At 41.3% G+C, this 22750-nt stretch overlaps 1 protein-coding gene and 1 non-coding gene across 3 annotated transcripts; both read right to left on the reverse strand.

Annotated features, from left to right (window-relative positions):
• Positions 1 to 4133: 4133 nt before the first annotated feature.
• TRNAR-CCU lies at positions 4134 to 4206 on the reverse strand. The gene has a single exon. It is a non-coding gene; the product is annotated as a tRNA-Arg (tRNA).
• A 647-nt stretch (positions 4207 to 4853) lies between these two features.
• Positions 4854 to 21680, reverse strand: LOC122448246 (phytanoyl-CoA dioxygenase, peroxisomal-like). Of its 2 annotated transcripts, XM_043479423.1 has the most exons (9): positions 21606 to 21680; positions 17671 to 17729; positions 16577 to 16687; positions 15770 to 15938; positions 12952 to 13033; positions 11490 to 11671; positions 9539 to 9688; positions 7356 to 7487; positions 4854 to 5040 (listed from the first exon to the last, which is right to left on the reverse strand). In XM_043479423.1, exons 1-9 carry the CDS (start codon positions 21678 to 21680, stop codon positions 4987 to 4989), a joined length of 1014 nt encoding a protein of 337 aa, XP_043335358.1. In that variant the 3' UTR covers positions 4854 to 4986. The 2 variants fall into 2 exon arrangements, with proteins under 2 accessions (XP_043335358.1, XP_043335359.1); XM_043479424.1 differs by lacking the exons at positions 4854 to 5040; positions 7356 to 7487 and adding an exon at positions 9133 to 9373.
• Positions 21681 to 22750: the final 1070 nt, after the last annotated feature.

Genomic DNA, 22750 nt, shown 5'->3' on the forward strand with positions numbered 1-22750 from the left:
AAATAGAATAAGGATTTTATCAAAACTTCTAAAATTATTTATTACTAAGCATTTGCTGGTAGAATATTTTAACAAAACTTTCATCACAAGCATGCTTTACATGACATGTGTGTGCATATATAAATATGCACGTGTTCAGTCAGTTCAGTTGCTCAGATGTGTCTGACTCTTTGCAACCCCCTGGACTGCAGCAGGCCAGGCCTCCCTGTCCATCACCAGCTCCCAGAGCCTGCTCACACTCAGGTCCATCGAGTCGGTGATGCCATCCAGTCATCTCATCCTCTGTCGTCCCCTTCTCCTTCTGCATATGTATATCACATATATAATAATTTTTGCCTTACATACGTGTTTTTATCAAATACTGGCACTGCATATTCTGCTCATTACTTTAGGGGAAAGCCTGACACCTCACTAAATTGCAAAGTACATTGTATTCCCTCATCAGAAAGTCAGACCAGCCCACACAGACTTTCTGACATCAAAAGTATGACTTTATTTTCCAGATTAAATAAATCTGCTAATACACTTCCTTTCTAGAACAAACATCTTCCTTCAGAGTTCTGCTTCTAGGTGAGACACAGAGACTCGCCATGAGTTTGTCTCTGCAAGGAAATCATACCTGTTCCTACACCTTTTCTCTTTGACAGTCTGTTTGCCTTATTCTCACCAGACTTTACTCAGGAGCAGATAGCCTGGGAATTTTTTTTTACCCCCTGGAACAATGAACCTCAATAAGATTCAGAAAGGTTGTAGGAACAGGTGCTGATCTCTTGTGAAAAAGTGAGCAGGGGAAAAGGAAACCCACATCTCCGTCTGGCAATGTTCTTAGGCCAAGCGGTTTTAGGAAAGAAGACATGTGCGAACAGAGGAGCTGGATCTCGACCCTTTAGAACTCCCTGTGGCCCATACACCTCGGTGACCTCAGGAACCTCCATCGGAAGTGCTCCTGGCTCAGGAGTGAGGGGAGAGAGAGAAGAGAAGAGAGTCTGAGCACCTCAGACAGGCACAGACATAGAAGTCAGGGATGTAAAGAGAAAGCAGCAGAAGAGATTGGTAAGGAGTCGCTGATCAGTTAAAAGATTTGAAAGAGGAAGATGGGTTGATGGTAGAAGGAACTACATACTTTTGGTCAACCACATACATCTGGCAGAAGGAACCATGTACATCTGGCTCTCAGCAGAATCTATAAAAGTTGGGAAAGCCCTTCCTTTGGAGAGTTCCAGCGTACTTTTCTGAAACCTCTCAGGTAAATTTGGCAGAGGGCAGTGGAAGTCCCCTAAGGGACCAAGGATCACCTGGGCTCCTCCGTCCTCATCCATCACTTCCATGTCTGCTTTTTACCATCTGCTTTTGTCCATTTTTCTCTGAATGAATATGCTCTGATAGAGGCTGTCATTTCAAACCCTCTAACACTGGTTTTCCTGCCTCTCGTCTCATTCTTCTCTCTCTTATCTATCCTGCAAACTGTTGTCAGTTTCATCTTTTCACAATGCAAATCTGATCATATTGCACCACTACCCAGAACCCTCCAGGGATGCGCAGCACTGTGTTGATGACCGCCACCCACTTCTTTGTCAAGAGTCAAGGTTTTTGTCCAGTTCTTCATCAGCCATTGGCTTCCAGAATCCCTGGACTCCAGCTCCAGAACCAGTCAAGCCAATCAAGTAATCATCTTGCTAATCCTTGACTTACGAAAGGGCATAAGTACTTGAGGGATGAGAGCAAGCCTATTGGAATGGGGGAGATTTTAGGAAAGGATTCTTCATTTTTAAAAAGAAGCACAAAGAAGGGACCCTGAAAAGGAGACACATAAAGAGACACAGTTCCTTTCTGCCTCTGGATGTTGCCCAGTGAGGATGCAGCGCCCGAGGCCACTGCAGCCATGTTTTAATCAGGAGAAGAGTGAGCAATGTGATGAGGATAGAACAGGAAACAGGGGAAAATAACTGAGCCTTTGATGACGCTATGCTGTGCCCTTTCTCTGGGCTTCCAGTTGTATGAGTTAATGCATTTTGTTTAGTGGTTAAACCTCCAGAGGTGACTTTTTCTGTCACTTGCCACCAAAAGCATCTTGAGTGACTCACACTGAATAGTGAATAAATTTCAAATTACTTTGCATAGCATAAGAGGATTTTCTTCATCTGTCCCTGTTTACCTGTCCAACCCCCTCTCCCTTTGTCTGGCATGTCACACCCGTGCCATGCTGCGCAGATTCTCCATTTTTTCACATTCTCTCTGGTGGACAAGCGTCTCCTTGTCCACCTGGCAAAGTCTTTATAATTCTTCAAGATGATTCTCAAGCTCCCCTTCTTTTCCATGCCTCCCTCTCCAGGTAGGACAGACCTTCTCTTCCTCCTGGCCCCTCCTCTCTTTCTCTCCCCTTTGCCTGCTTTTCCTTATGCCTCACCTCAGTTTCAGGACCAGTCTCACCCCATGCATTGAGATTTTTACATGGTTTCCCTCCCTCCTCAGCTGCCTTCTCTAGTTAGCTCTAGTCACTTAATAAATACCCGTTGAAAGTGATTTATGTGAGGTAACTTGGATGAAAGCTGAGAGAAGCAGGAACAATGTCCAGGCAAATCTGAGAGGCTAGAGATTGGAATGGTGGTGTGCGGTGTGAGTGTGTGTGCATGCACACATACTGGCTGCTGTCTGGGTTTCTCTGTTGAGGGAACCCATGAAGAGGTGTCTGTGTGAAGGTACAAGTGTTAACAGGTGGGCTTGTGTGAGTGAAGTCTTCTGTGTAAGGGGCTATGAAAGGGAGTTTGTCTGTGTGACTGAGCAGTCTGTGAGACTCTTTGGAGTGGAATTCTGAGAGCTGAATCAGAAGTATGGAAGGAACATATGTAAATTTTTCAGATCACTCAAAATTTTGGTCAGGCTCAGATCTTTTCCCCCAGCTGTCTTTGCCATCTGTTAAGTCCTAGTTTCCAGCCCTCTAATTTTTTCATTTCCACTCACCCTGACCAAGTTTTCCACATCCTTTTCAAGGAACCTGAATTTAATGGGGAAAAATATTCTTAATAGCAAGCAGATTATCACTTATTATAGGTATAACCCCAGTGCTTAAAAGCATGTATGAGGAGTGAATGGGACCCATCTTGAGGACCTCCAACCACTGGATGATTTAAGATCAGGTGATTTAAGATGATGGTTTAAAATTGTGGGTGCTTTTGCTTTTGTTGGTTTTATTTTGGAGGAAGATGCTTGGTCCCATCAGAGCAACAAGGGACCAACACAGATTAGGGACCCAAGGGATCACCCTCACTGAAGCTGGTCTGGGGAACCCCTCTTCCGTTCTGGGGGTAGTTTTCTTTGTTTTTATGGGTAACATGGACCTCATTTTTCAGAACTTATTTACCAAGTGAAGTCTGAATAAGAGCAGAAAAGAAGCAAACCCAGCACTCCTCTTTATTCTTCAAGACCACCCCATGAAGTCCCATCTTACAAATAAAGAAACTGGGGTCTGGAGATGTTAAGTGACTGTCACGGTGGGGAATAACAGAGCTGGGATTTCACCTCCAGCCTGTCAGAGGGAGGGCCACAAGGGGAGTCTCTGAGGAGAGCTGGGGACCATTTTGCTTTTGGGAAATGCCCGCAGACCAGGAAATGTAGGTTTGAGACCAGGAGGAGATGCTCCAAGGTACCTGGAGGAGAAAGCTGTGTTTCCTCAGAGGTGAGCCAGTGGCCAGACCACAGGGCCTAGTCACAAAATCCCTGGAATCAGTGCTGAGCTGTGTGCAGGAATGAACCTGGTTCAGTAACAGATGCTTGGATATTTGTTAGATGAACTAGTACACAAAAGGAACTGAGATAAGGTGGGAAACATTTGACTAATTGCACTTCACTCAAAAATACACCAGAGAAATGAAAAATTCTGCTGTATGGTTTTCCTGTGTTGAAGTCCCCAGTTTCAAGGTAGACCTGAACTTAAATTGGGTGTCCTTAAAGAGAAACAGACAAAAACAGTGACACTAGATTTAGATAAACATATGCTTAGCAGAATGACAAAAAAAAACACTTCTTTGCTTACTATTTTTTTTTCTTATTAAAGCTTCAACTAGAATTTTTTTTTAATTTATTTTTTATTTATTTGGCTGCACTGTGTCTTAGTTGCTGCATATGGGGTCTAGTTCCTTGACCAGGGATTGAACCTGGGCCCCCTGCATTAGGAGCTCAGAGTCTTAACCACTGAACCACCAAGGAAATCCCTCAACTAGAATTTTCAAAAAATAAGAACTGTGTCTCCTTGCTGCTCTCAGCTGGTGGAGAAATAGTCCTAATTAAATTTCCCGTCTACACCACTTGAAATCCAAATCAAAAGTTATCTAAAAATTTTCCTGGACCTTGAAAGAGGTTAGGTTTCATTCATAAATGCTGAATTTTTTCAGCTGCTGTGCCAAATATGAATTGGCAGAGAAAGTTACCCTGGTCTCTTTCTTTAGAGAAAAAGACTTGGAAAGATCCAGTCTGTTTTTTTAAGGAGGGTGGTTGGTCTAGAGAGGCCATGGAAGGAATCCTGCCAGAATGTGAGTTTCCACCCTTATTTTACACCCTGATGCCATTCTTAGGCCCTTCACTAACTGCGCCTCTAATATTCATTGTTCCAGATTTGAAAAGAAATCTCACACAACACAAAATTGGGAGGTGATGGGTTTTGTGTTTGAGAGCATTAATCCCTGCTTGGGTAAAAAGCTAACTGATTTAAAGAAACTGAACTAACTCACTTCTTTATGCATCACCTTTATTAGTTGCAACCCCAAGTTTTCCTTAAAACAGTAATATTTCACTTTTTCTACTTTATATCCATCGAAGACATCCCACCATACTGCATTATTACCCATATGCAATTAAGTACTGCATCCGTACACTTGGATTTTGTTAACATGGATAGAAACTATTAGATCATCTCATCGAGAAAAGATTTTCCTCTGACATCTTGTTGCACCTTGGTTTTCTTGACAAGAGTTTGAGCGAAGGGCTATTTCAAAGGTTGATTCTTTTTCCTTTCACAACGCGACCTCGAAATGTCCATATATCCTGCAAATAATACCAAACACAATGAGTTTCTGGGAACTTGGATTTACCTATTCACCGTAAGACAAAGATTTCTGGCATCTGCAAATGGTTAAATAGGGGGGAAAAAAGAGCCCTCCACAGTAGTCATAAGGTAGTAAATAAAAACAACATTCTGAGACTCCAATTAATTTACTTGCCAGCATCTAAAATTATGTTTCATAAGCCAGGACAGTGGAACAGTGAGTGCCCACTCTGTCAGTTTTTCTTTTCTTGGTGTTTGTGTTGGTTACAGGTGTTGGAAATGGCTGTTATGTTTGGTCACAATACAGTTTAGTACCCAAGCTCCTGCTGTCGTTGGTGATGTTTGCCTGCCCCATTCTGGGTGATCTGCTCCTGAAAATGATGTCCTAGGCTATTGAATTGGTTTTTTCTTCTTTGTTCCTAATAAGACAATTCAGACGTTTTTGCTTATTTTTTAGCAAACGGCAAGGTATGATGGGAAGAACAGTTTCAGAATTGGACCTCGGAAATCCCTGTCACATACATAACTGAAGCCTATCTCTTAAACTTTCCCTTTTCTCATTAAGAGCGTGGTGCCGTCTCGACTGCTCCATTGAGTCTCGTGAAGAAAAGGGGTAGGAATGCGCTTTGTGCCTGCAAAGAACTCTGTAGCAGAAGTTAGTGTTGTTCTTCTAAGCAAACTCCATAAACCATAGCTGAGAGAGTCATGAACTTACTGATTTAGTACAACTCTGACAGACCTCAAACAGAATCTATACATTTTTTTTCCTGCCTTAAAATTCTATGTGCTGGATGGAAGCCCCAACTGGCATAATACCTTGCCTTTGTAGGATATTTAAGTGCTGGACAATGGAAAAAGGCAAGACCTTCCAGAAGGTGCAAATGTCAGGCCAGAGCATCTTCAGATACAGGGATACATTCAGAGATTCTAGAAAGTAAAGGGGTTAAGATGGAGACTCTTGAGCTGGAAAGTTGTTTCAGAAGATAACACCTTGCCACTGGTGTGCGAGCCTCTTCAAAGTACTGAGAGGCCCTGAGTTATTATTACACTCAGTCTACTTGGGCGTCATGTCACCCCCAAAATAGATGATGCATTTATGATTATCTAAGGCACGTTTACCAAATAGGGTCAGCTTCTTGCTTCAGGGCCTAAAATATAATCTACAATGCAAATAAGTTTGTTTATTTGCCTTGACTGCTAACTTGTTATTGATCAGCAACAGCGTGGAATGTTCACTAGTTAAAAACAAATAATCTACAGTGAGGTGTATTAATTAGGCAGGCATATGAAATGCTCTCTTACACCACTATGAGAACCATCAGTGATCTCCCATCTCTGCTACATGCAGGCTTTCCTTCAACTCCCAATGCAAACTGACCCAAACAAACACTTGCTTGAGAATTGCTTTCTTTGAGTCTTACTGGAATTCCACATACATACATACTCTCTTCTTCACAAAAAAATATTAAAAAGCAGAGACATTACTTTGCCAACAAAGGTCCGTCTGGTCAAGGCTATGGTTTTTCCAGTGGTCATGTATAGACGTGAGAGTTGGACTGTGAAGAAAGCTGAGCACCGAAAAATTGATGCTTTTGAACTGTGGTGTTGGAGGAGACTCTTGAGAGTCCCTTGGACTGCAAGGAGATCCAACCCATCCATCCTAAAGGAGATCAGTCCTGGGTGTTCATTGGAAGGACTGATGCTGAAGCTGAAACTCCAGTACTTTGGCCACCTCGTAAGAAAAGATGACTCATTGGAAAAGACCCTGATGCTGGGAGGGATTGGGGGCAGGAGGAGAAGGGGATGACAGAGGATGAGATGGCTGGATGGCATCACTGACTCGATGGGCATGAGTTTGAGTAAACTCCGGGAGTTTGTGATGGACAGGGAGGCCTGGCCTGCTGTGATTCATGGGGTCGCAAAGAGTCAGACATGACTGAGTGACTGAACTGAACTGAACTGAATGATTTGCAGCCCAAACCTTTAACATCTGTGCATTCAGAAGGTCACTTTGTCCTCCGTTTCCTCACCTGTGATTGTGCTATTTCATCTCATACCTGTCTGTTTTGGAACATGATGGCCTGCGTACAACAGGACAGCCCTTAGACTTACAGAATCCAGGTCCCCCACACTAAGGAAACAAGTAGTACAAACAAGCCCCACTGTCGTTCCAGGACGTCTCAGCGATGTTTCTGAAACAAGCTGTAAACCCAAGCACTTTATATTTTCAAACTGAATCAGGTAGGAGAAGTATTAAACATCTGAAGAAAAGAAAAAAACGAGATCTTTACCTTGTCATTTCATACAGACATACCTTCAGGCTGGTGGTTTTCTGTCCATAGATTTTACAGAATACCTCTTCCATTTCCTTTCCAACATTTTCCTGATTGGTGCCTTTCAGATCAATGTAGTGACAGTTGGCATCAGCAAAATGGCATGAAATTGTCTGTGGAAAGTGAATGACTCATGTTAGGAAAAAAAAAACACCTCGTTAACACCATCAGTCAAGCAATGAGGCATCTTTCAGAAAGTTCTGTCACTGAGCATTTGATTTCTAGATTGAATGCTGTTCCCTTGTGTCTTAAATCAGTCTCTCGATAACTCAGCTGCTTTTTTTCTTCCAGCTAAAGGCTAACTGAGAAATTGTAAGACATTTTTAACTGTGTAATTTATTATCCAAAGGTACGGGGCAGGGAACAGAATTATGTAAGGAAGAAGTCTAACTTTTTAGCATTTGATTTTTGTAATGAGTGAATATTGCCACATGCTACTAAGGAGTGTATTGCAGGATTTCTCATCATCTCAGTTACAGAAGTTAGTGAAGTTTGTAATGAGTTGTAATGAGGTGTTTCCATGGCCACAGATAATGGAGCAAGAAAAACTGAAAAGACCCTGCAAGGGAAAACAACACGTAGACACCCCTCTCCAGTCCAAAGCACAGTTCCAGTCTGATAGCATTCACATAAAATACTCATCTCGTTTCCTTTTGAAGGTAAGATGGAAGTTATTTGGTTCTCCCCAGTCTCAAAGGACTTATAAACAGATCTAACTTGCAAGGTGATAGTTAAAACTCACCTTCCTTGTCACAAGTTAGTTATGTTAGGGTGACTGCACCCATCAGAAGATCTTCCTACTTCCTACAAATTTCTAGACAGTTGAGTCATGAACTTTATTTCCTATGGAAACCCTAGGGCTATGCTAAGCCGTTTTGTAGCCTGAGGCAAAAGGGAAGAAATGTACACTCCTACCTGTAGGCTTTTATGTATTTTTTAATGCTTAGCATTTTCCCAAACATTAAAGCAGTTAAAAATATTGAAAAATTACAAAGTTAATATATTAAAACACACTATTTCCAGCATAGTGCCTGTACCTCCCCATTTGCACTGTTCTGAGTGTCATGGTAGTGGAAGTTCTAATCTTGTTTATTTTGAGATCATGCTCATTGTGAAATTTTTTGTTTTCTGCATTGAGTCTTAGTTGCAGCACGTGGGATCTTCATCACAGTGCCCAGCCTCTCTAGTTGTAGCACAAGAGGTTAGTTGTTCTTAGGCATGTCAGATCTTAGGTCCCCAACTAGGGACTGAACCAACTTCTCCCAAATTGCAAGGTGAATTTGTAACCACTGGATCACCAGGTAAATGCCTCACCATGGACTTTTTAGCATTAATGTTGCTTTATTTTAAATAAGACATTAAGATATTATTTAATTGGATCTCTGAGTTTCTGTTAGCCCAGAGAACTGCCTTCTTGCCTCACGCTCATCTCAGTCCTGTTGAGCCTGGTGGATATCTGAATGAATGGAGGATGAAATCTGACAACTAACCCTCAGCCACAGGGAGACAAGAGGGCTGTTGCCATAAACTGGAAAGCTTCACTCAGCCCAAAGAAGACACTAATATTTAGTATCAACAGCCATGTGATACAGGGAAATGTGAGCCCAGCATATCATCAGATCTGCTGAATTTTAGAGAAGCAAGAAATCTGGGAATTTATGAGAAATTCTGTCAGTTTTTAATGTAAGCACTGATCTCATAAAGCTGAATGCATTCTGAGGCTAAAGACTGAAAAATATGGCCATATCTGATTTCCAGGTGGCCAATTCACACCTTCCTTTCCAATCAATAATATTTTAACCAATAGCAATAATATTACAGACGTTCCCCTTCTGTGACCTGTATATTTTCCAAATGTTATTATTTGGTATGTATGTCTGCCTTTGTCTTTTCCTCTGAAAACATGCTGTCAGTTGCCAAGTGACTAAGCTCTCTGTCTGGAGCAGTTCCATGAATGTTCACTAGTGATGGCATCCTAAGGTCATCTGGCTTCTTACTGCTGTAAGCAAAAAAGGACAAGGGAGACAAAAATGTTTCCTGCTAAATGCACCAGACTAAAGGGCAGCTGAGTTAAAAGTTACAAATCCTTTAACTTTTCGTGTATTGGGATACTTTTCTTCCTCATGCATTCATCTTCAAACAGTGCTATGATGTGAACGTGTACCTTCCGGAATCCTTGACTTTTGTTCCGACCAGATCCATGGATGAGCAAAGGGTGAAAGAAAACGGTGTCTCCCTTCTCCATCACCAAGTGCACCCGGGCGTTGTTTTTGTCATAGTCCTGGATCCCATAGAACATGATGTTGACTCCTCCCTAAAAACACGAGAGAAGGCAAGTCCGAAAGTGACGAAGCCAGGAATTAAAACTCTTATCAATGATTCATCAGGGAAAACAAAGCTTCTCTAAGTTCTTACAAGAGAAAGAGACAAATTAGATTTTTAAAAAATTATTTATACCAAAGTTTCTCAGTTGACTGGTTTTAGAAAGCCATGAGTTGTTAAAATCAGAGGTATTTTAGACTGGATGAAAAATTTGGAATTTCTACCTACTGTTCATTACTGAATGATAACTGAAGACCCAGATCAGCTTTGCATTTTGTGGAAATGCAGGAGATCACCTTCCCCTGGTAAGCCCATGTTCATTCTTTCCCAGCATGCTCTTCTCCTCACCTGGAACTTGCATCAGCCATTCCTCTATTGCTCAGAACTATCTCTTGAGAAGCTAACTCAGAGAGAGGCTCCTCTCCCCAAGTAGGAGAGAGAAAGTACTCAGTATTTCTGAGCTCAAAACCCACTCATGTTACATCCAGAGTAAAGAAAGAAAATAAATTAAAATGTTACATTTTAAAATTATTTCAACCCCTGTTTTCACTGCACACACACACACAAAAAAAAAAACCCACAACTTTTGTTTTCAAACTATTTTCAAAGTTAATTATTGCATTAACTAATGGTTATATCTTTTATGAAAAAACCTAAAATGAGAAGCTTGCAAGCATTTATGGGTCTTGGGCAGTCTCCTATTTCCTTTCCTAAGACTATCCCAAACCCAAATTCCTTTGGGGGAATGACTACTTCCTGACTGTACTGTGGTGAGTCTTTGCCTCATGCCCAGAGTGGATATTTGAGCAAGATAACACCATCTAATCTCCCATTGCAGCACTTAGCACTAAGCCCTGAAACGTGTGTGTGTGTGTGTATGTGTGTTTGCTGAGTGGTTTGTCCAAACTTAGTCCCTAACCAGGGACTGAACCCACGCATTTCACAGTGAAAGCTTGGATTCCTAAGCACTAAACTACCAGGGAAGTCCCAATATTCTTAATATCCTGCAGAACCATGTGCATTCTGTCTGCCTTAACAAAAGGTGCTCTTCCATCCTGACCATCATTATGGGATTTTGAGACCTTATTGCCTTACATCTAAAACACTAATTAAGAGTCTGCTCTCTTGTTTCTCTGCCTCTGGACTCCTACACCTGCAATACATATACTGTGCCAGACCACAAGGTTATTGTCCTTGAAAAAATGATTTGATCGCCTCAATCATGGGCCCCAAAGCATTGGCCGGCTAAATTGATAAACCGTGGAACAGCCTGGTAATGGAATGCTGCTCCTCCCCAGAGCCTCTCTCTGCTGGTCTCTCCAGGTGGAAGCAGATGATCCTCTTCTTCACTGAGACAGCAACCAGTCAGTGTGTAAGATTCACTTGGCATACACATCTGATGTTACAGTGTTTGTGTCTTATGTCTTCTGTTAGGCTTTATAATCTCAGATCTTTTATAGCATCACCAAAGTCCACCACTTTGGTTGGCCTTCAAGCACTTGTTGAAAGAATGGAGGTGATCATTTTATCTGACATCCTGGAATTTTCCCTGATTCTCATTTTACATCCCAGAACAATGTTTCTCTAAGAAAGGAAATGTCATCTTACTGGTAAAGCTCCTTATGTGTGTGTGAGTGCTGAGTCACTTCAGTCATGTCCGACTCTTTGCAACCCTATAGATCGTAGTCTGCTAAGCTCCTCTGTCCATGGGATTCTCCAGGCAAGAATATGAGTACTGATATGAAATCAAAACAATCAAATCTGATCAAAACTCAGCCATCTAGCAGACTTACCTCCCACTGGGGATAATCATGGGGTTTCAAGGGGCCTTTGTGTGTCCCTGGCAGCACAACCAGACAGCCGTTGTTCCGGTCAATGTGCTCCATGGCTGTCCAGGCACAAACGATGCTATTGCTGGGCCTGAACAGGAAATAGTGCAGATCCTGGTGCAAGGGATGACGGGATGTCTTCTTGCCTGAAACAGAATCTGTTGCTAAATAAAGTCTCAGAATTCTTCTCTGCCTAAAAAACCAGAACAGTGACCTATCCTTGCAAAAACCAAATGAGACAATGCTGAAGAAAACCAGCCTCTAAAATAAGCACCAAATTAGAAGACTGAATCAGCACAATGACTCGATCCTCTAATTCTTTCTGGATTTCTGGTAGCTGAGGACTACTTACACTGTTTTCTAGCAATCTGTACATATGTTGTGCTTTATACCTTCCCAACTCTGGTTTGGGCATAGAGCTTAGTATACCCAAAACAGGTTGACTAATTAAAGAGAGTGGTCAAATCTGAGATCCTGTGATAGCCTTCTAAGTGACTGATATAAAAAAATGATTCATTAATTAACTAAATAAATAAATAGAAGGACTCTCAAGAGGTTTCCCCCAAATGGGAATTGGAATGGTTCTAGCAAGCTAGAACCATTTGCTGTACAATCACTGTGGAGAACCAGAGATACTATGTCCACATTCACAGTCTCCCCTAGGATTGCCTTCTGAATGTGGTTCCCCCAGGCCTCACGATCTCTTCACACAAGACACCCAGGGAGGGAAAGGCCTGCTGATGTTAGGCTACAGGCTTAGCACATAAACCTCTCTTGGAGAGGACAGAGACAAATTAGAACCGTATCAAAGATCTCTAATGGCTGATTTCCTACCACTGGTACAGCTGAATTTCTCAGTGTGGCCCAAGAGTCATCTGCATTAGCATCTCTGAGTATGGTTAATAAAATGCAGATTCCTAGGTTCTGTTTTCTGAATCAGTCTCTCTAGGAGGGAGGGCTCAGAAGCTAGATTTTATCAAGCACAGGGAATTTTAAAAATAGCTATGGTATGTGATATGTAAGTTCAGTTTTAAATTTGTTAGTAATAATACTTTCTTCAGATCAAGAAGGCAAAGTCCACACTCTCATGCATGGGTAAGAGTGGGTAACAAAGCTTAGCGATGTTGAATATTAAGGGATAGAGTGACAGTCGTGTTTTATTAAACTGCATCTTCTAGAAGCCACTTGTCTATAGTTCCAGCAATAACCCTACAGTTAACATCGACATCACTATTATGCTTCAGTGTTGTTATGATGTAAGCTATATTATGACTTAAAGTACATACATTCATTTATGCAAAGTTTAGCAGTTGTGCCTTTGCTATTTGTTAGACTATAACCTTACATACTTTAATTAAACATTTTCTTTTTTTGTTTGCTTATATTATTTTGTTTTTGCTTTCCTTTTACAAATAAGAACTCTTACCAGAATCTGGAGGTTTGTTTATCAGCATTGTATGCATGGCCATAATATTGGGTCCAGTGAAGCACTCCACATATTTCAGAATCTAAGGGAAAAGGAGGAAAAAAGTTCATGGCAAGTCAGATGCACAAGCATGCAGCACAAAGTACATCTATCTATACTAGAATCCATTTGGCAGTCATTTAAATCAGTCAATATTTCACAACCTTGCAAATAAACCATGGAAAGGTCAGCAACTGGAAATCATTGGAAATTTACTACACACTGAAATAAACAGGCTTTTTGGAACTAGCTAGAAACATAAGTGCTTCTTCTACAAGAGACTTGCACTTCTGTGAAATACCACATGCAAAAGGCAGTAATACCCTTCTTTGCACTAAACTGTTGGCCATTGCCCGGTGAGAAGGCAGTTTGTTTTTCCTTCACAGAGACTCTTGTAAGAGGGACCCGGAAAGGTCCCAACAGGTTTGCAGCTGTCATGAATCACCATGAGGGAAGGAGAACAGGCACTCAGAGGGTGCTTCACAATCAGCGTGGTCATTAATTCAACAACTCTCCTGAGTCTCTGAACCAGGCAGAGTGACAGCAACTGGGGACACAACAGTGAACAAAATAACCAGGTTGCTGCCTTCCTTGAGTTTATACACTGGTGGGAAGAAAGATGTTAAACATGTAATAACATGGGCCGCTGAGGTTGAAGCCCAGCTATGAGGAATAAGCTGCAGTGGGAGCATCAGACCCCCTAGAAAGGACGCTACATTGCATGCCTCCACCTGCTAGGGGCTTTCTGTCTACATTATCTTGGTGAAGCCTCACAAGAATCCCTGAAAATTAATGCCTTTATCCACTGATAAATCCTTTGAAATGAAAACCCCCAAGAATAACATGCCCAATAACATGCCCAAGTTGGCAGAACCAGTTAAATGAAAAAGGTGGTATTCAAACTCTAATTCTGCCTGACTCCAAAGGGGGAAAAAACAAAAAACACATTTTACAGCTTTCTCATTGTTTGATCTCTTGTATGTAAGGAATATAGGGAATTTGAGTATGAGACACTTGAAATGTTACAAAATTCCCAGGAGTCAGGTATAATGCTTGTTTTTTAAATAAGGCATTTGTTTTGTCATTTTGGGGATGTATTAAAAAGTGACAAAAAGCTGCTATTTTCTTTTTTTAAAATTTTGATTGGGGTATAGTTGATTTATAATGTGTTAGTTTCAGGTATACAGAAAAGTGAATCTGTTATACCCACTCTTTTTAAGATTCTTTTCCCATATAAGTCATTACAAACTATTGAGTAGAGTTCCCTGTACTATATAATAGTTGTTACTAGTTGTGTTTTTTATAAGCAGTTTGTATATGTGTCAATCCCAATCTTCTAATCTACCCTTCCTAGACTGTTATTTGCTAAACCATCATCATTCAGAAGCCATCCTCAGCTTTTCTGTCCTGCTATGCAGAACTTCCCAAGTACATTAAGTCTTTGTTCTCCCTAAGTCTTATCTGAGTCTTATCCTGATTAGTAATGTTCTTGAAATCTGGTGCTGGTTCATTTTTCCAGTACAGATTAAAATAAATACCTAGCTATTAGAAGAATGTCTACCTCCTAAAAATCATTGGATGAACCACCAGACACATGGTTCACAAGTTACAGAGGTAGGAACATCCCAACAGAGCTTCATCTACCACACGTTGCCTGTGATTTCCTGCCTTTTATCCTGATCACTCACATAGCCTCCATTTCTGTAACAGGACTTGAGGTTGGGAAAGATGTATGGCTTGGAGGGGTCCCTTCCCCTTCCATTCCCAACCCAAGGGGCCAGACCTCCCATGTGGCTCAGCTGTGCAGTCTGTCTTCATGAATCAGACTTTCTAACAGCACTTGGGGTTATAAGTTCTAGTAAGTACTTTGTGCAAAATGTCCTTTAAAACCATATAAACAAATGGTTATTTATTATTTACAGTCATGAACTGTAGTACATATATGCAATGGAATACTATGCAATAGATTATGAAATACGAAGTAGATCCATAGATACCAATAGGGAAAGACATCTCATATGTATGTACTACCAGTGGAAAAAACAAGATGACAAACAGGATGTTCCCTGTTACAAAAAAGGGTGGAGTTATTCAAATATGCTTGATTATATGTGAAACAATTCTAGATGAATACATAAAACTGAACAGTGAGTTCTGCTGGGAGTCAGGGAATCTGCTTTTCATTTCCTATCCTTCCATGGTATTTGGATATTTTTTCAAATATGAACTATTCTTAAAGAATAATTTTTTTAAAAAACTAGTTTAAATTTAAAAACAAACTGACAATTCTACTGACCAGATTCATAAAACAAATTGAAAAATATACAATGTACAATAAGTAAATCTCAACACTTTGATCCCTGTGGACATGGCTGTATGGAGTATGAGAAAGGCTTTCTACTCTACCACAGAATTCCTGCTTTTCTTCAAAAACAGTAAAATTATGAGCAGGATTTCTCAGTCTTGGAACTACTGGCATTTTTGGCTGCATAATTCTTTGAGTGGGGAAGGAGCTGTTCTGTACATGATAGCATCCCTGGAACCAGCAGCAGCATCCAGACCTCTACCCATGAGAAGCCATCATCCCTCCTGCCTGCCAACCAAAGATGTCTCCAGACAGCGCTAAATGTCTGCCTCTGATTGGGAATCACTGCTTTAGGTCTCCAGTATGAAGGGGAAAGATAACATAAAAAAACAAGAAAAAATAGAAGATTTCAGAGGCAGGCATGCAGATGGGCTATTAGCTTAAAGAGAAAGAAAGCACAGGAAGATCTGGAACCTCAGGGAGGGTGCAGTATCTGAAGAGTTCCTCATCTTCTTGGAAATCCTGGACCTTGGAAACCACTTTCTCACTTGGCACATATTCTGATTTTGGGATGGTGACATCTCTCATCACCGACAATCCGAATGGTTTCACCTCCTCTCTGCAGATTCTGTCAAACTCATTCCTAGAAGATTCATTGGTAAATGATGTCAGTACCGAAGGCGCTAAGCACCTGCCTGGCCTTCCCCTTGTTCTGTGGCAAGACTCCAAGACTTGGGAGTGGTTTCTCTGCACTAAGTGGTCCTCAATCCTATGTCGAATAGTTCTGATGACAGGAAGGAGAAAATGGCCAACTCAGAAGTGCCTGCCTCCTAACTGTGGAGTTGAAATTCACCACCAGAATCTGAATAGTCCTTAGCTTAGTGGACCAGTGGGAAATATTTGTGATTTGGTTTCATCAGAACAAAATAGCAAACACTTCCCTAGCATCACCATGCACCAGGCCCTGTTCAAAGAACTCCGTCTCTACTTTGCCTGTTTAGTCCTAAAAACCATTCTAGGACCTAAGTACTGTTATTTCCCCCATTCTGCAGATATAGAAACAGGCATGGAAAAGTTAAGGAAATTGCCCTACACCTACAACATTAACTGAAGAGGCTGAGATTAAAGCCACTCTGGCTCAAACCCAGGTTCTAACAGGCCGCTTCCTAACAAACCTGATCCCTGAAAAATATCTGAACACTCACAAGGTAATCCTACCCATAGTCCCACTGCACACACAGAATACACATTCCTCTTATATAATAAAGTGTTGGTTAGCACCTAAAGCGTTGAATATCAGCATCAGACACCAAATTTTTAATGACAAGAAATCCATTTTCTTCATAGAATTTTCTCTGTTCTAGGCTTAGAACATTATTCTCCCGAGTATACCTAAAGGAGGAAAAAAAAAAATCTCAAATAAATCCAGTTTAAAAATCATAACCTAACATTATGTATCAAGAACCTGAGAAATGTTTGTACTCTTCCACCAAGCATTTCTAACACTTTAAGGAAATAATCTGAATTTTTTTTAAGTTTTAAATCTAAAGCAGTAATTACTGTCACTAAGAAATAGAATAATTAACTGATTGTATCATATCCATTCAATGTGATATGACAATGTTAAAAATGAAGAACATAGCTATTAAATTAAGGACATTGCTTATTACATTGAGATTTGATGACAGTGATGTAAAACCAAGACACTATTTGTTTCAAAAAAAAACTATAGAGAAATACAGGAAAAATATTTAACAGTGACTTCCTTAATAGAATGGCATTATGGATGATTTTTTTTAATTCCTCCTATTTCTCTGATTTTAAAATTTGTTCTGTAATGAATACATATGGTTTATCAAACAGGAAACAAATTTAATACATTTTGTGTTTTTAATTGTCTGGTTCATGCATTCACAGAAGAAATCAAAGTAACAAAAATCTAAATAAGTGTATAGAACACACACAAACTCAAATCACCCTGTCCCTTCCTCTGGTTTGGAATTTCGACTCTATGAGAATAGTCCATGGAGATCAATGTCTTCCACTTCAAAGGTGACTTCAAGATAAACCAGTGATGCTAGCTGAGACATCAGGGTGACCAAACAACAGGATAATTTAAATGAGATTTACCATGCCTGAATTTTACAAAGTAAGCTTATGCACTTTCTAACATTTTTACTTCTTTCTAAAATTTAAAATACATATAGGAAAAGTCTTTGTCTTCAAAAATTTCCAATTAGAAAAAGTCCTGGATTGGAGGACTTGTATAATAAATTCTCATCATGCAACCTGTGTTTTATATCCTAGTTACCATGGAGGGGGGGGGAACCTTTATATACATTGTATGGTTAAGAATTAAAATTATATCTACTTACTGGAATTGTTGAGGCTGGAAACTGGCTGGAGAACCAGTTCTTGCAGTGGGGTGAGCTATCTAGGATGTGATTTAAGGCAAATCAAGTGAAGTCTAGGCATCAACCTATCTAGAATCAACCCACCCTGGATTGATTTTCACAAGGGAAGACCAGCCCTACACAGTCATCAAGCACACCAACTATACACATACACTTCAATGCACTGCTGCTTAGACCGTCTCATTTCACAATAGCCTAAGGAGGTGCCTGGAAGCCAAGAGCTGTATTATTCCAACTGCATAGAGCAGAAACCCTTGGCTGGGGTCAGGGTTCAGTTACTGGTCCAAGGTCACCCAGCTGAAAACAACTGAGCTGAGACTTGACCGAAACTGTATTCATACTTTCCTTCTATTTTATTCCCCCTGGGTATTTCTTCCACCAAACTACTGAGTGAATAAAAATGCAAAGGCTCTATTCTAGAAATAAAGAGAAATGTGCTGCTCGAAAGAGGTATTTAGCTTAGTGGGAGCCTAGTCCAAAATATTAGAAACAGTTTGGCTGGTCATTTAAAAAAAAAAAAAGTATGGAAGATGTTTGCCAACCCTGGTTCAAGACTAAAGGCTATATTGCTTTGGTGGAGTGCCTCTCTGTAAAGCACTGGATTCTCAGATGAAGTGGGTATGATGGGTGTCAGATTCACCTGGAGAACTTTTTCAAACCCCTACTAGAGTTCAAGCTCCAAAATTCTTCCCCCAGTAAAAAATCACTGTGGTAGGACTGGATTGTATCTTTCAGTTGTATTGAGGTTGGAAAATACTTGGAGAACTAGTGGCGTAAAGAAACACTAGTGTCCTTAGATGTAAGATCTGCAGTGATATAGCCTTTCACAGGCCTCTGAATTACCTATGGTTTCTCAAAAGAAAAAAAAAGCCCATAAAATAAACAATGACTCCAAGAAAAATATAATCCGCATACTAGAGTATCATTTTAAATATCTTAAAGAACTAGAAAGTTCCTTCTAGTTTTCTTTTCTATATAGTTATCACAGATGATTGTCTTAGCATTGGGGGTTTTTTTCTTCTCATTTTTTCCATTGTTTCTTTTGCTGAAAGAGTTATTTTCAGAATGTCACTTCTTATAAACATGCTTTTTGAATGCTGTCTGTATGTAACTGGGGACAATATAATAATCAAGGAGATGAAAATTCCCTGGCATCCCAGTGGTTAGGACTCAGCACTCTCTCTCTGGAGGGCCCTGGTTCACTTAGCTGTTTGGGGAACTAAGATCCCACAGGCATCACAGTGTGGAAAAATAAAAAGTCAAGGAGGAGGCAGGCCAGGAGTCAGAATTACTAGCTGTGGTCTGTTTTCCCCGAGGGGGAGAGTTAACCTCTTTGTCAGATGTTCTCAGCAAACTGTGGCTGCCAGGACAGTCCAGACATCAGTCTTCCAGTCCTTTTCTCCTCTCTCCCACTCCTGCATTATGGTTTTTATTTTTGTTGTGGTTGTTCTTGGAGAATTTTTTTAATACGTGTAAATGTTTACAAAGCTAATAATTATTTACCAAGTTTCCTATATAATGTTAGTAAACCTTGGAAAAAATGGAGGCAAAAATCTGTACCATACTGCATGGTCCTAACTGTGTAATTATGCAATTATGTAAATACCTGGAAATAAACACGCCAAACTGTTTGCAAATAATGACCAGTAAGAAGTGCAATTATGGGTGATATTGATTTTCTTATTTGTGTTTATCTGCATTTAAAAACTACACTGTAGGACTTCCCTGGCGGTCCAGGGGTTAAGACTGCATTCCAGTGCAGGGGGTGTGGGTGGGATCCCTTGTCTCAGAGCTAAGAGCCCACCTGCCTCACCGCCAAAAATCCAAAACATCAAAAAGAAGCAGTATTGTAACAAATTCAACAAAGACTTTAGAAATTGTCCACATCCAAAAAACCTTTATCAAAATAAAAACTAGACTGTGATACTTCAAAAATCATTTCTTATTTCAGAATCCACCTCTCTTAAAATGAATTGAGGTTAGGAGGAAACTGCCACAAAATTTCCAGTAGTTTGTTTAAGCCTAAACCACATCCTTATTCCCTGAAACACCAGGGGGAGCTGTCCAGTACTCAGAGACACTCATCACTTCTGGCTCCACAAATTTAAATGTATTCAAATGAAAACTTCAGTGCCTTAACTGCACTAGTCATATTTCAGGTGTTCATAGCCACATGTGGCTACCATATTGGACAGTGCTGGCACAGAACATTTCCACCATCATAGGAGCTTGTATTGGTGCTGTTCTAGGAAACAGATATGGAAAAAACCAACTCTGACCTCCATACTATTAAAGCTAAGTCCAATATGATCAGAATATTAAATTTAAGGTATTCCCTGGCAGTCCAGTGGTTAGGGCGTAGTGCTTCCACTGCAGCGAACATGGGTTCAATCACTGGTTGGGGAACTAAGATCCCACGTGTCATGCAGCTAGCCCCCCCCCCCAAAATAAAGAAGAACCCTCACAATTAAAATTTGAAAGTGGTAACAACCTGACCCAGAAAACTTAATCTAGTTCCAATTATATCTGGTCCCAGTATATTTGTGGTTTTCACAACTGAACTTGTATCAGAACCAAGTGAAACTAGTTTGCTGGTCCCATGCCCCTGTATGTTGATACCACAGGTCTGAGAAGAGCCTGAGGTCCTTCATTTCTACCAAGTACCCAGGTGGTGCTGATGCTGCTGGCCTCGGGACCACGCTTTGACAACCACTATGTGCCTCAAATGACTTTTGTCAGGAGTTTTAACCTCTAACCTCAATTGTTTTCTCACGTGTAAAATGAGATGATAGCATCACCTGTGCTGTGCCTAGTTGCTCAGTCGTGTCTGACTCTTTGACACCCCATGGACTGTTGCTCACCAGGCTCATCTGTCTGTGGGGATTCTTCAGGCAAGAACACTGGGATGGATTGCCAATCTTCCTCCAGGGGATCTTCCCAACCCAGGAATCGAACCCAGTTCTCCTGCATTGCAGGTGGATTCTTTACCTTCTGAGCCAACCAGGGAAGCCACAGAGTCACCAAGGTTCCCTTTATCAGTTTGTGGATGGGATTTTAAATTTACAGTGGTTTTGATTGGAACTCATCTGGGAGAACAACAGTGAAATTAAAAGGAACAGCCACTAGAATCGACTTTAAGAAAAATTTCAGGGTCCTGAATACAGCAGAGCAGAGGCTAATCAGGTCACTTAAGGAAAAAGCAAACAATCAAATCCCAGCCCGTGTTGGCGCCCTGAATGAGATCACTGAACACGCAAAAACAATTCTGTAAAGCAAGTTGATTTCTGAGTCCCACAGTGACCTCTCTCTGGATCCAACACCGGTGGCGCACAGATTGACTTGGGATTAATTTCGGAAGGCCTGACTAGGAGTGGACACAGGACGCCCAGCCCTTCTCCAAGAAACAGTGTAAGCTTCACCGGGCTCGCCTGGAGAAGGAAGAGCTGGGGGGCAGCTCCAGCCCAAGAGGACCCCTCTGCTCCTCCGGGTGGCTCTGCGCCCCTGGCTGTGGTCTCTGTCTCTAGGCAGCCCCACGATCAGGCATGGTCAAGTAGAGAAAGTGACAGGGCAGCAGAGAGTCGGCCTGCTTGGACTTCCCACCGTCCCCTCCCAAAGCCAGGGAACAAAGGCCCTGAGAGGGTCCGGAAGGCTGCAGCGACGCCAACTCCGACACCAAGTCACTGGAGCCAGCAGTCCCAGACCCACCGGGCAGACAAGTCCCCTCTTGGGCCTTGGGGGATGCACCTGTCCTCGCCCCTCAGCGCCTGGAAGAGATGTGACCATCACAAGGACAGGTGGTAGGAGCCAGGAGCCAGGAAGAGTCAGCTAGGAGGTTGTATGATGCACCCTGAAACCCACCACTCTCCCAGCTCGAACGCCGTGCTCCCAAAGGATACAATGGCCCTGGCCAAGCAGCCATCGAGGTGGCGCAGTAGGATGCGCAGGCGGGAGGAGGTATGGTTCTGGTCCATGGCCTCTGGGGGAACACTTGGCCCTTGGAGGTAGGTTGTTTTTAACTCTGCTACCGGCCCCGCCTCCACGTGGCTCCTGCTCAGCCAAGGCCTTGGGGCTAAAGAAGCTGCCACCTCACACCTCAGCCAAGGGCACGTCAGTTTGTTCTAGAAGATCCTGAAGACCATATCTGTCACACAGAGCAGGAAACTAGTCCCTGGGGGCTCAGTCACTTGGTTAAGATCCCCCAGGAAGAAAGCATGCCAGAGCATAACTCATGCTCAGCTACATATTTCTACTTATTTTATTCATGAGAATCCTTCTGCTAAGCTGCTGAAGGAATGAAAATTCTAAAAAGTAACATGTGCTTTCCAGAAGAGATGTTCAATTTACTGGAAATTCAGTCCGAATTACTAGAAAGTTTGGTCATTTAAAAAAAAAAGGTGTACAACATAAATGATTCTATGAAATGCTCTAGTTTAATTTTGGGAGTAGCCACTCAGCATGCCAGATCTTAGTTTGGTGACCACGAATTGAACCCCTGCAGTGGACGCAGGGGAGCCCTAAACACTGGACAGCCCTGGAATTCCCTAATTTGAAATTTAGGGAAGAGCTTGAATTTTTTTTTTTAAATTCATTGAGTCTGGGGATGAGTATACTTGAAACCAACAACACCATCAAAGACAGTTTCCTTCCACAGTTCTTCATCTCATTATTTTGTGTGTGTGTGTGTTGGGGGTGTGTTAAGAACACAACATAATATCTACCTTCTCAGCAAATGTTAAGTATAGAATGAAGCACTGTTAGTTCTATTGTTAATCCCACGTTTACCTTGCATGACTGAAACTTTGTACCAGTGAACCCACCTCTCCAATTCTCCATCTCCTGGTAACCATCATTCTCTATGCTTCTATGGGGTTGACTTTTTTTTTTTTTTTCTTTTGAGGTTGACTCTTTTAGATTCCACATACAAAGAGTATCATGTAGTATTTATCCTTCTGTGATTAGCTTATTTCATTTAGCATAATACTCTCAGGGTATATCCACATTGTCACAAATGGCAGGATTTTCTTTTTTATTAAAGCTGAAC

Source organism: Cervus canadensis, chromosome 10 (genome assembly GCF_019320065.1).
Source record: "Cervus canadensis isolate Bull #8, Minnesota chromosome 10, ASM1932006v1, whole genome shotgun sequence".
NCBI classification, from domain to species: Eukaryota; Metazoa; Chordata; class Mammalia; order Artiodactyla; family Cervidae; genus Cervus; species Cervus canadensis.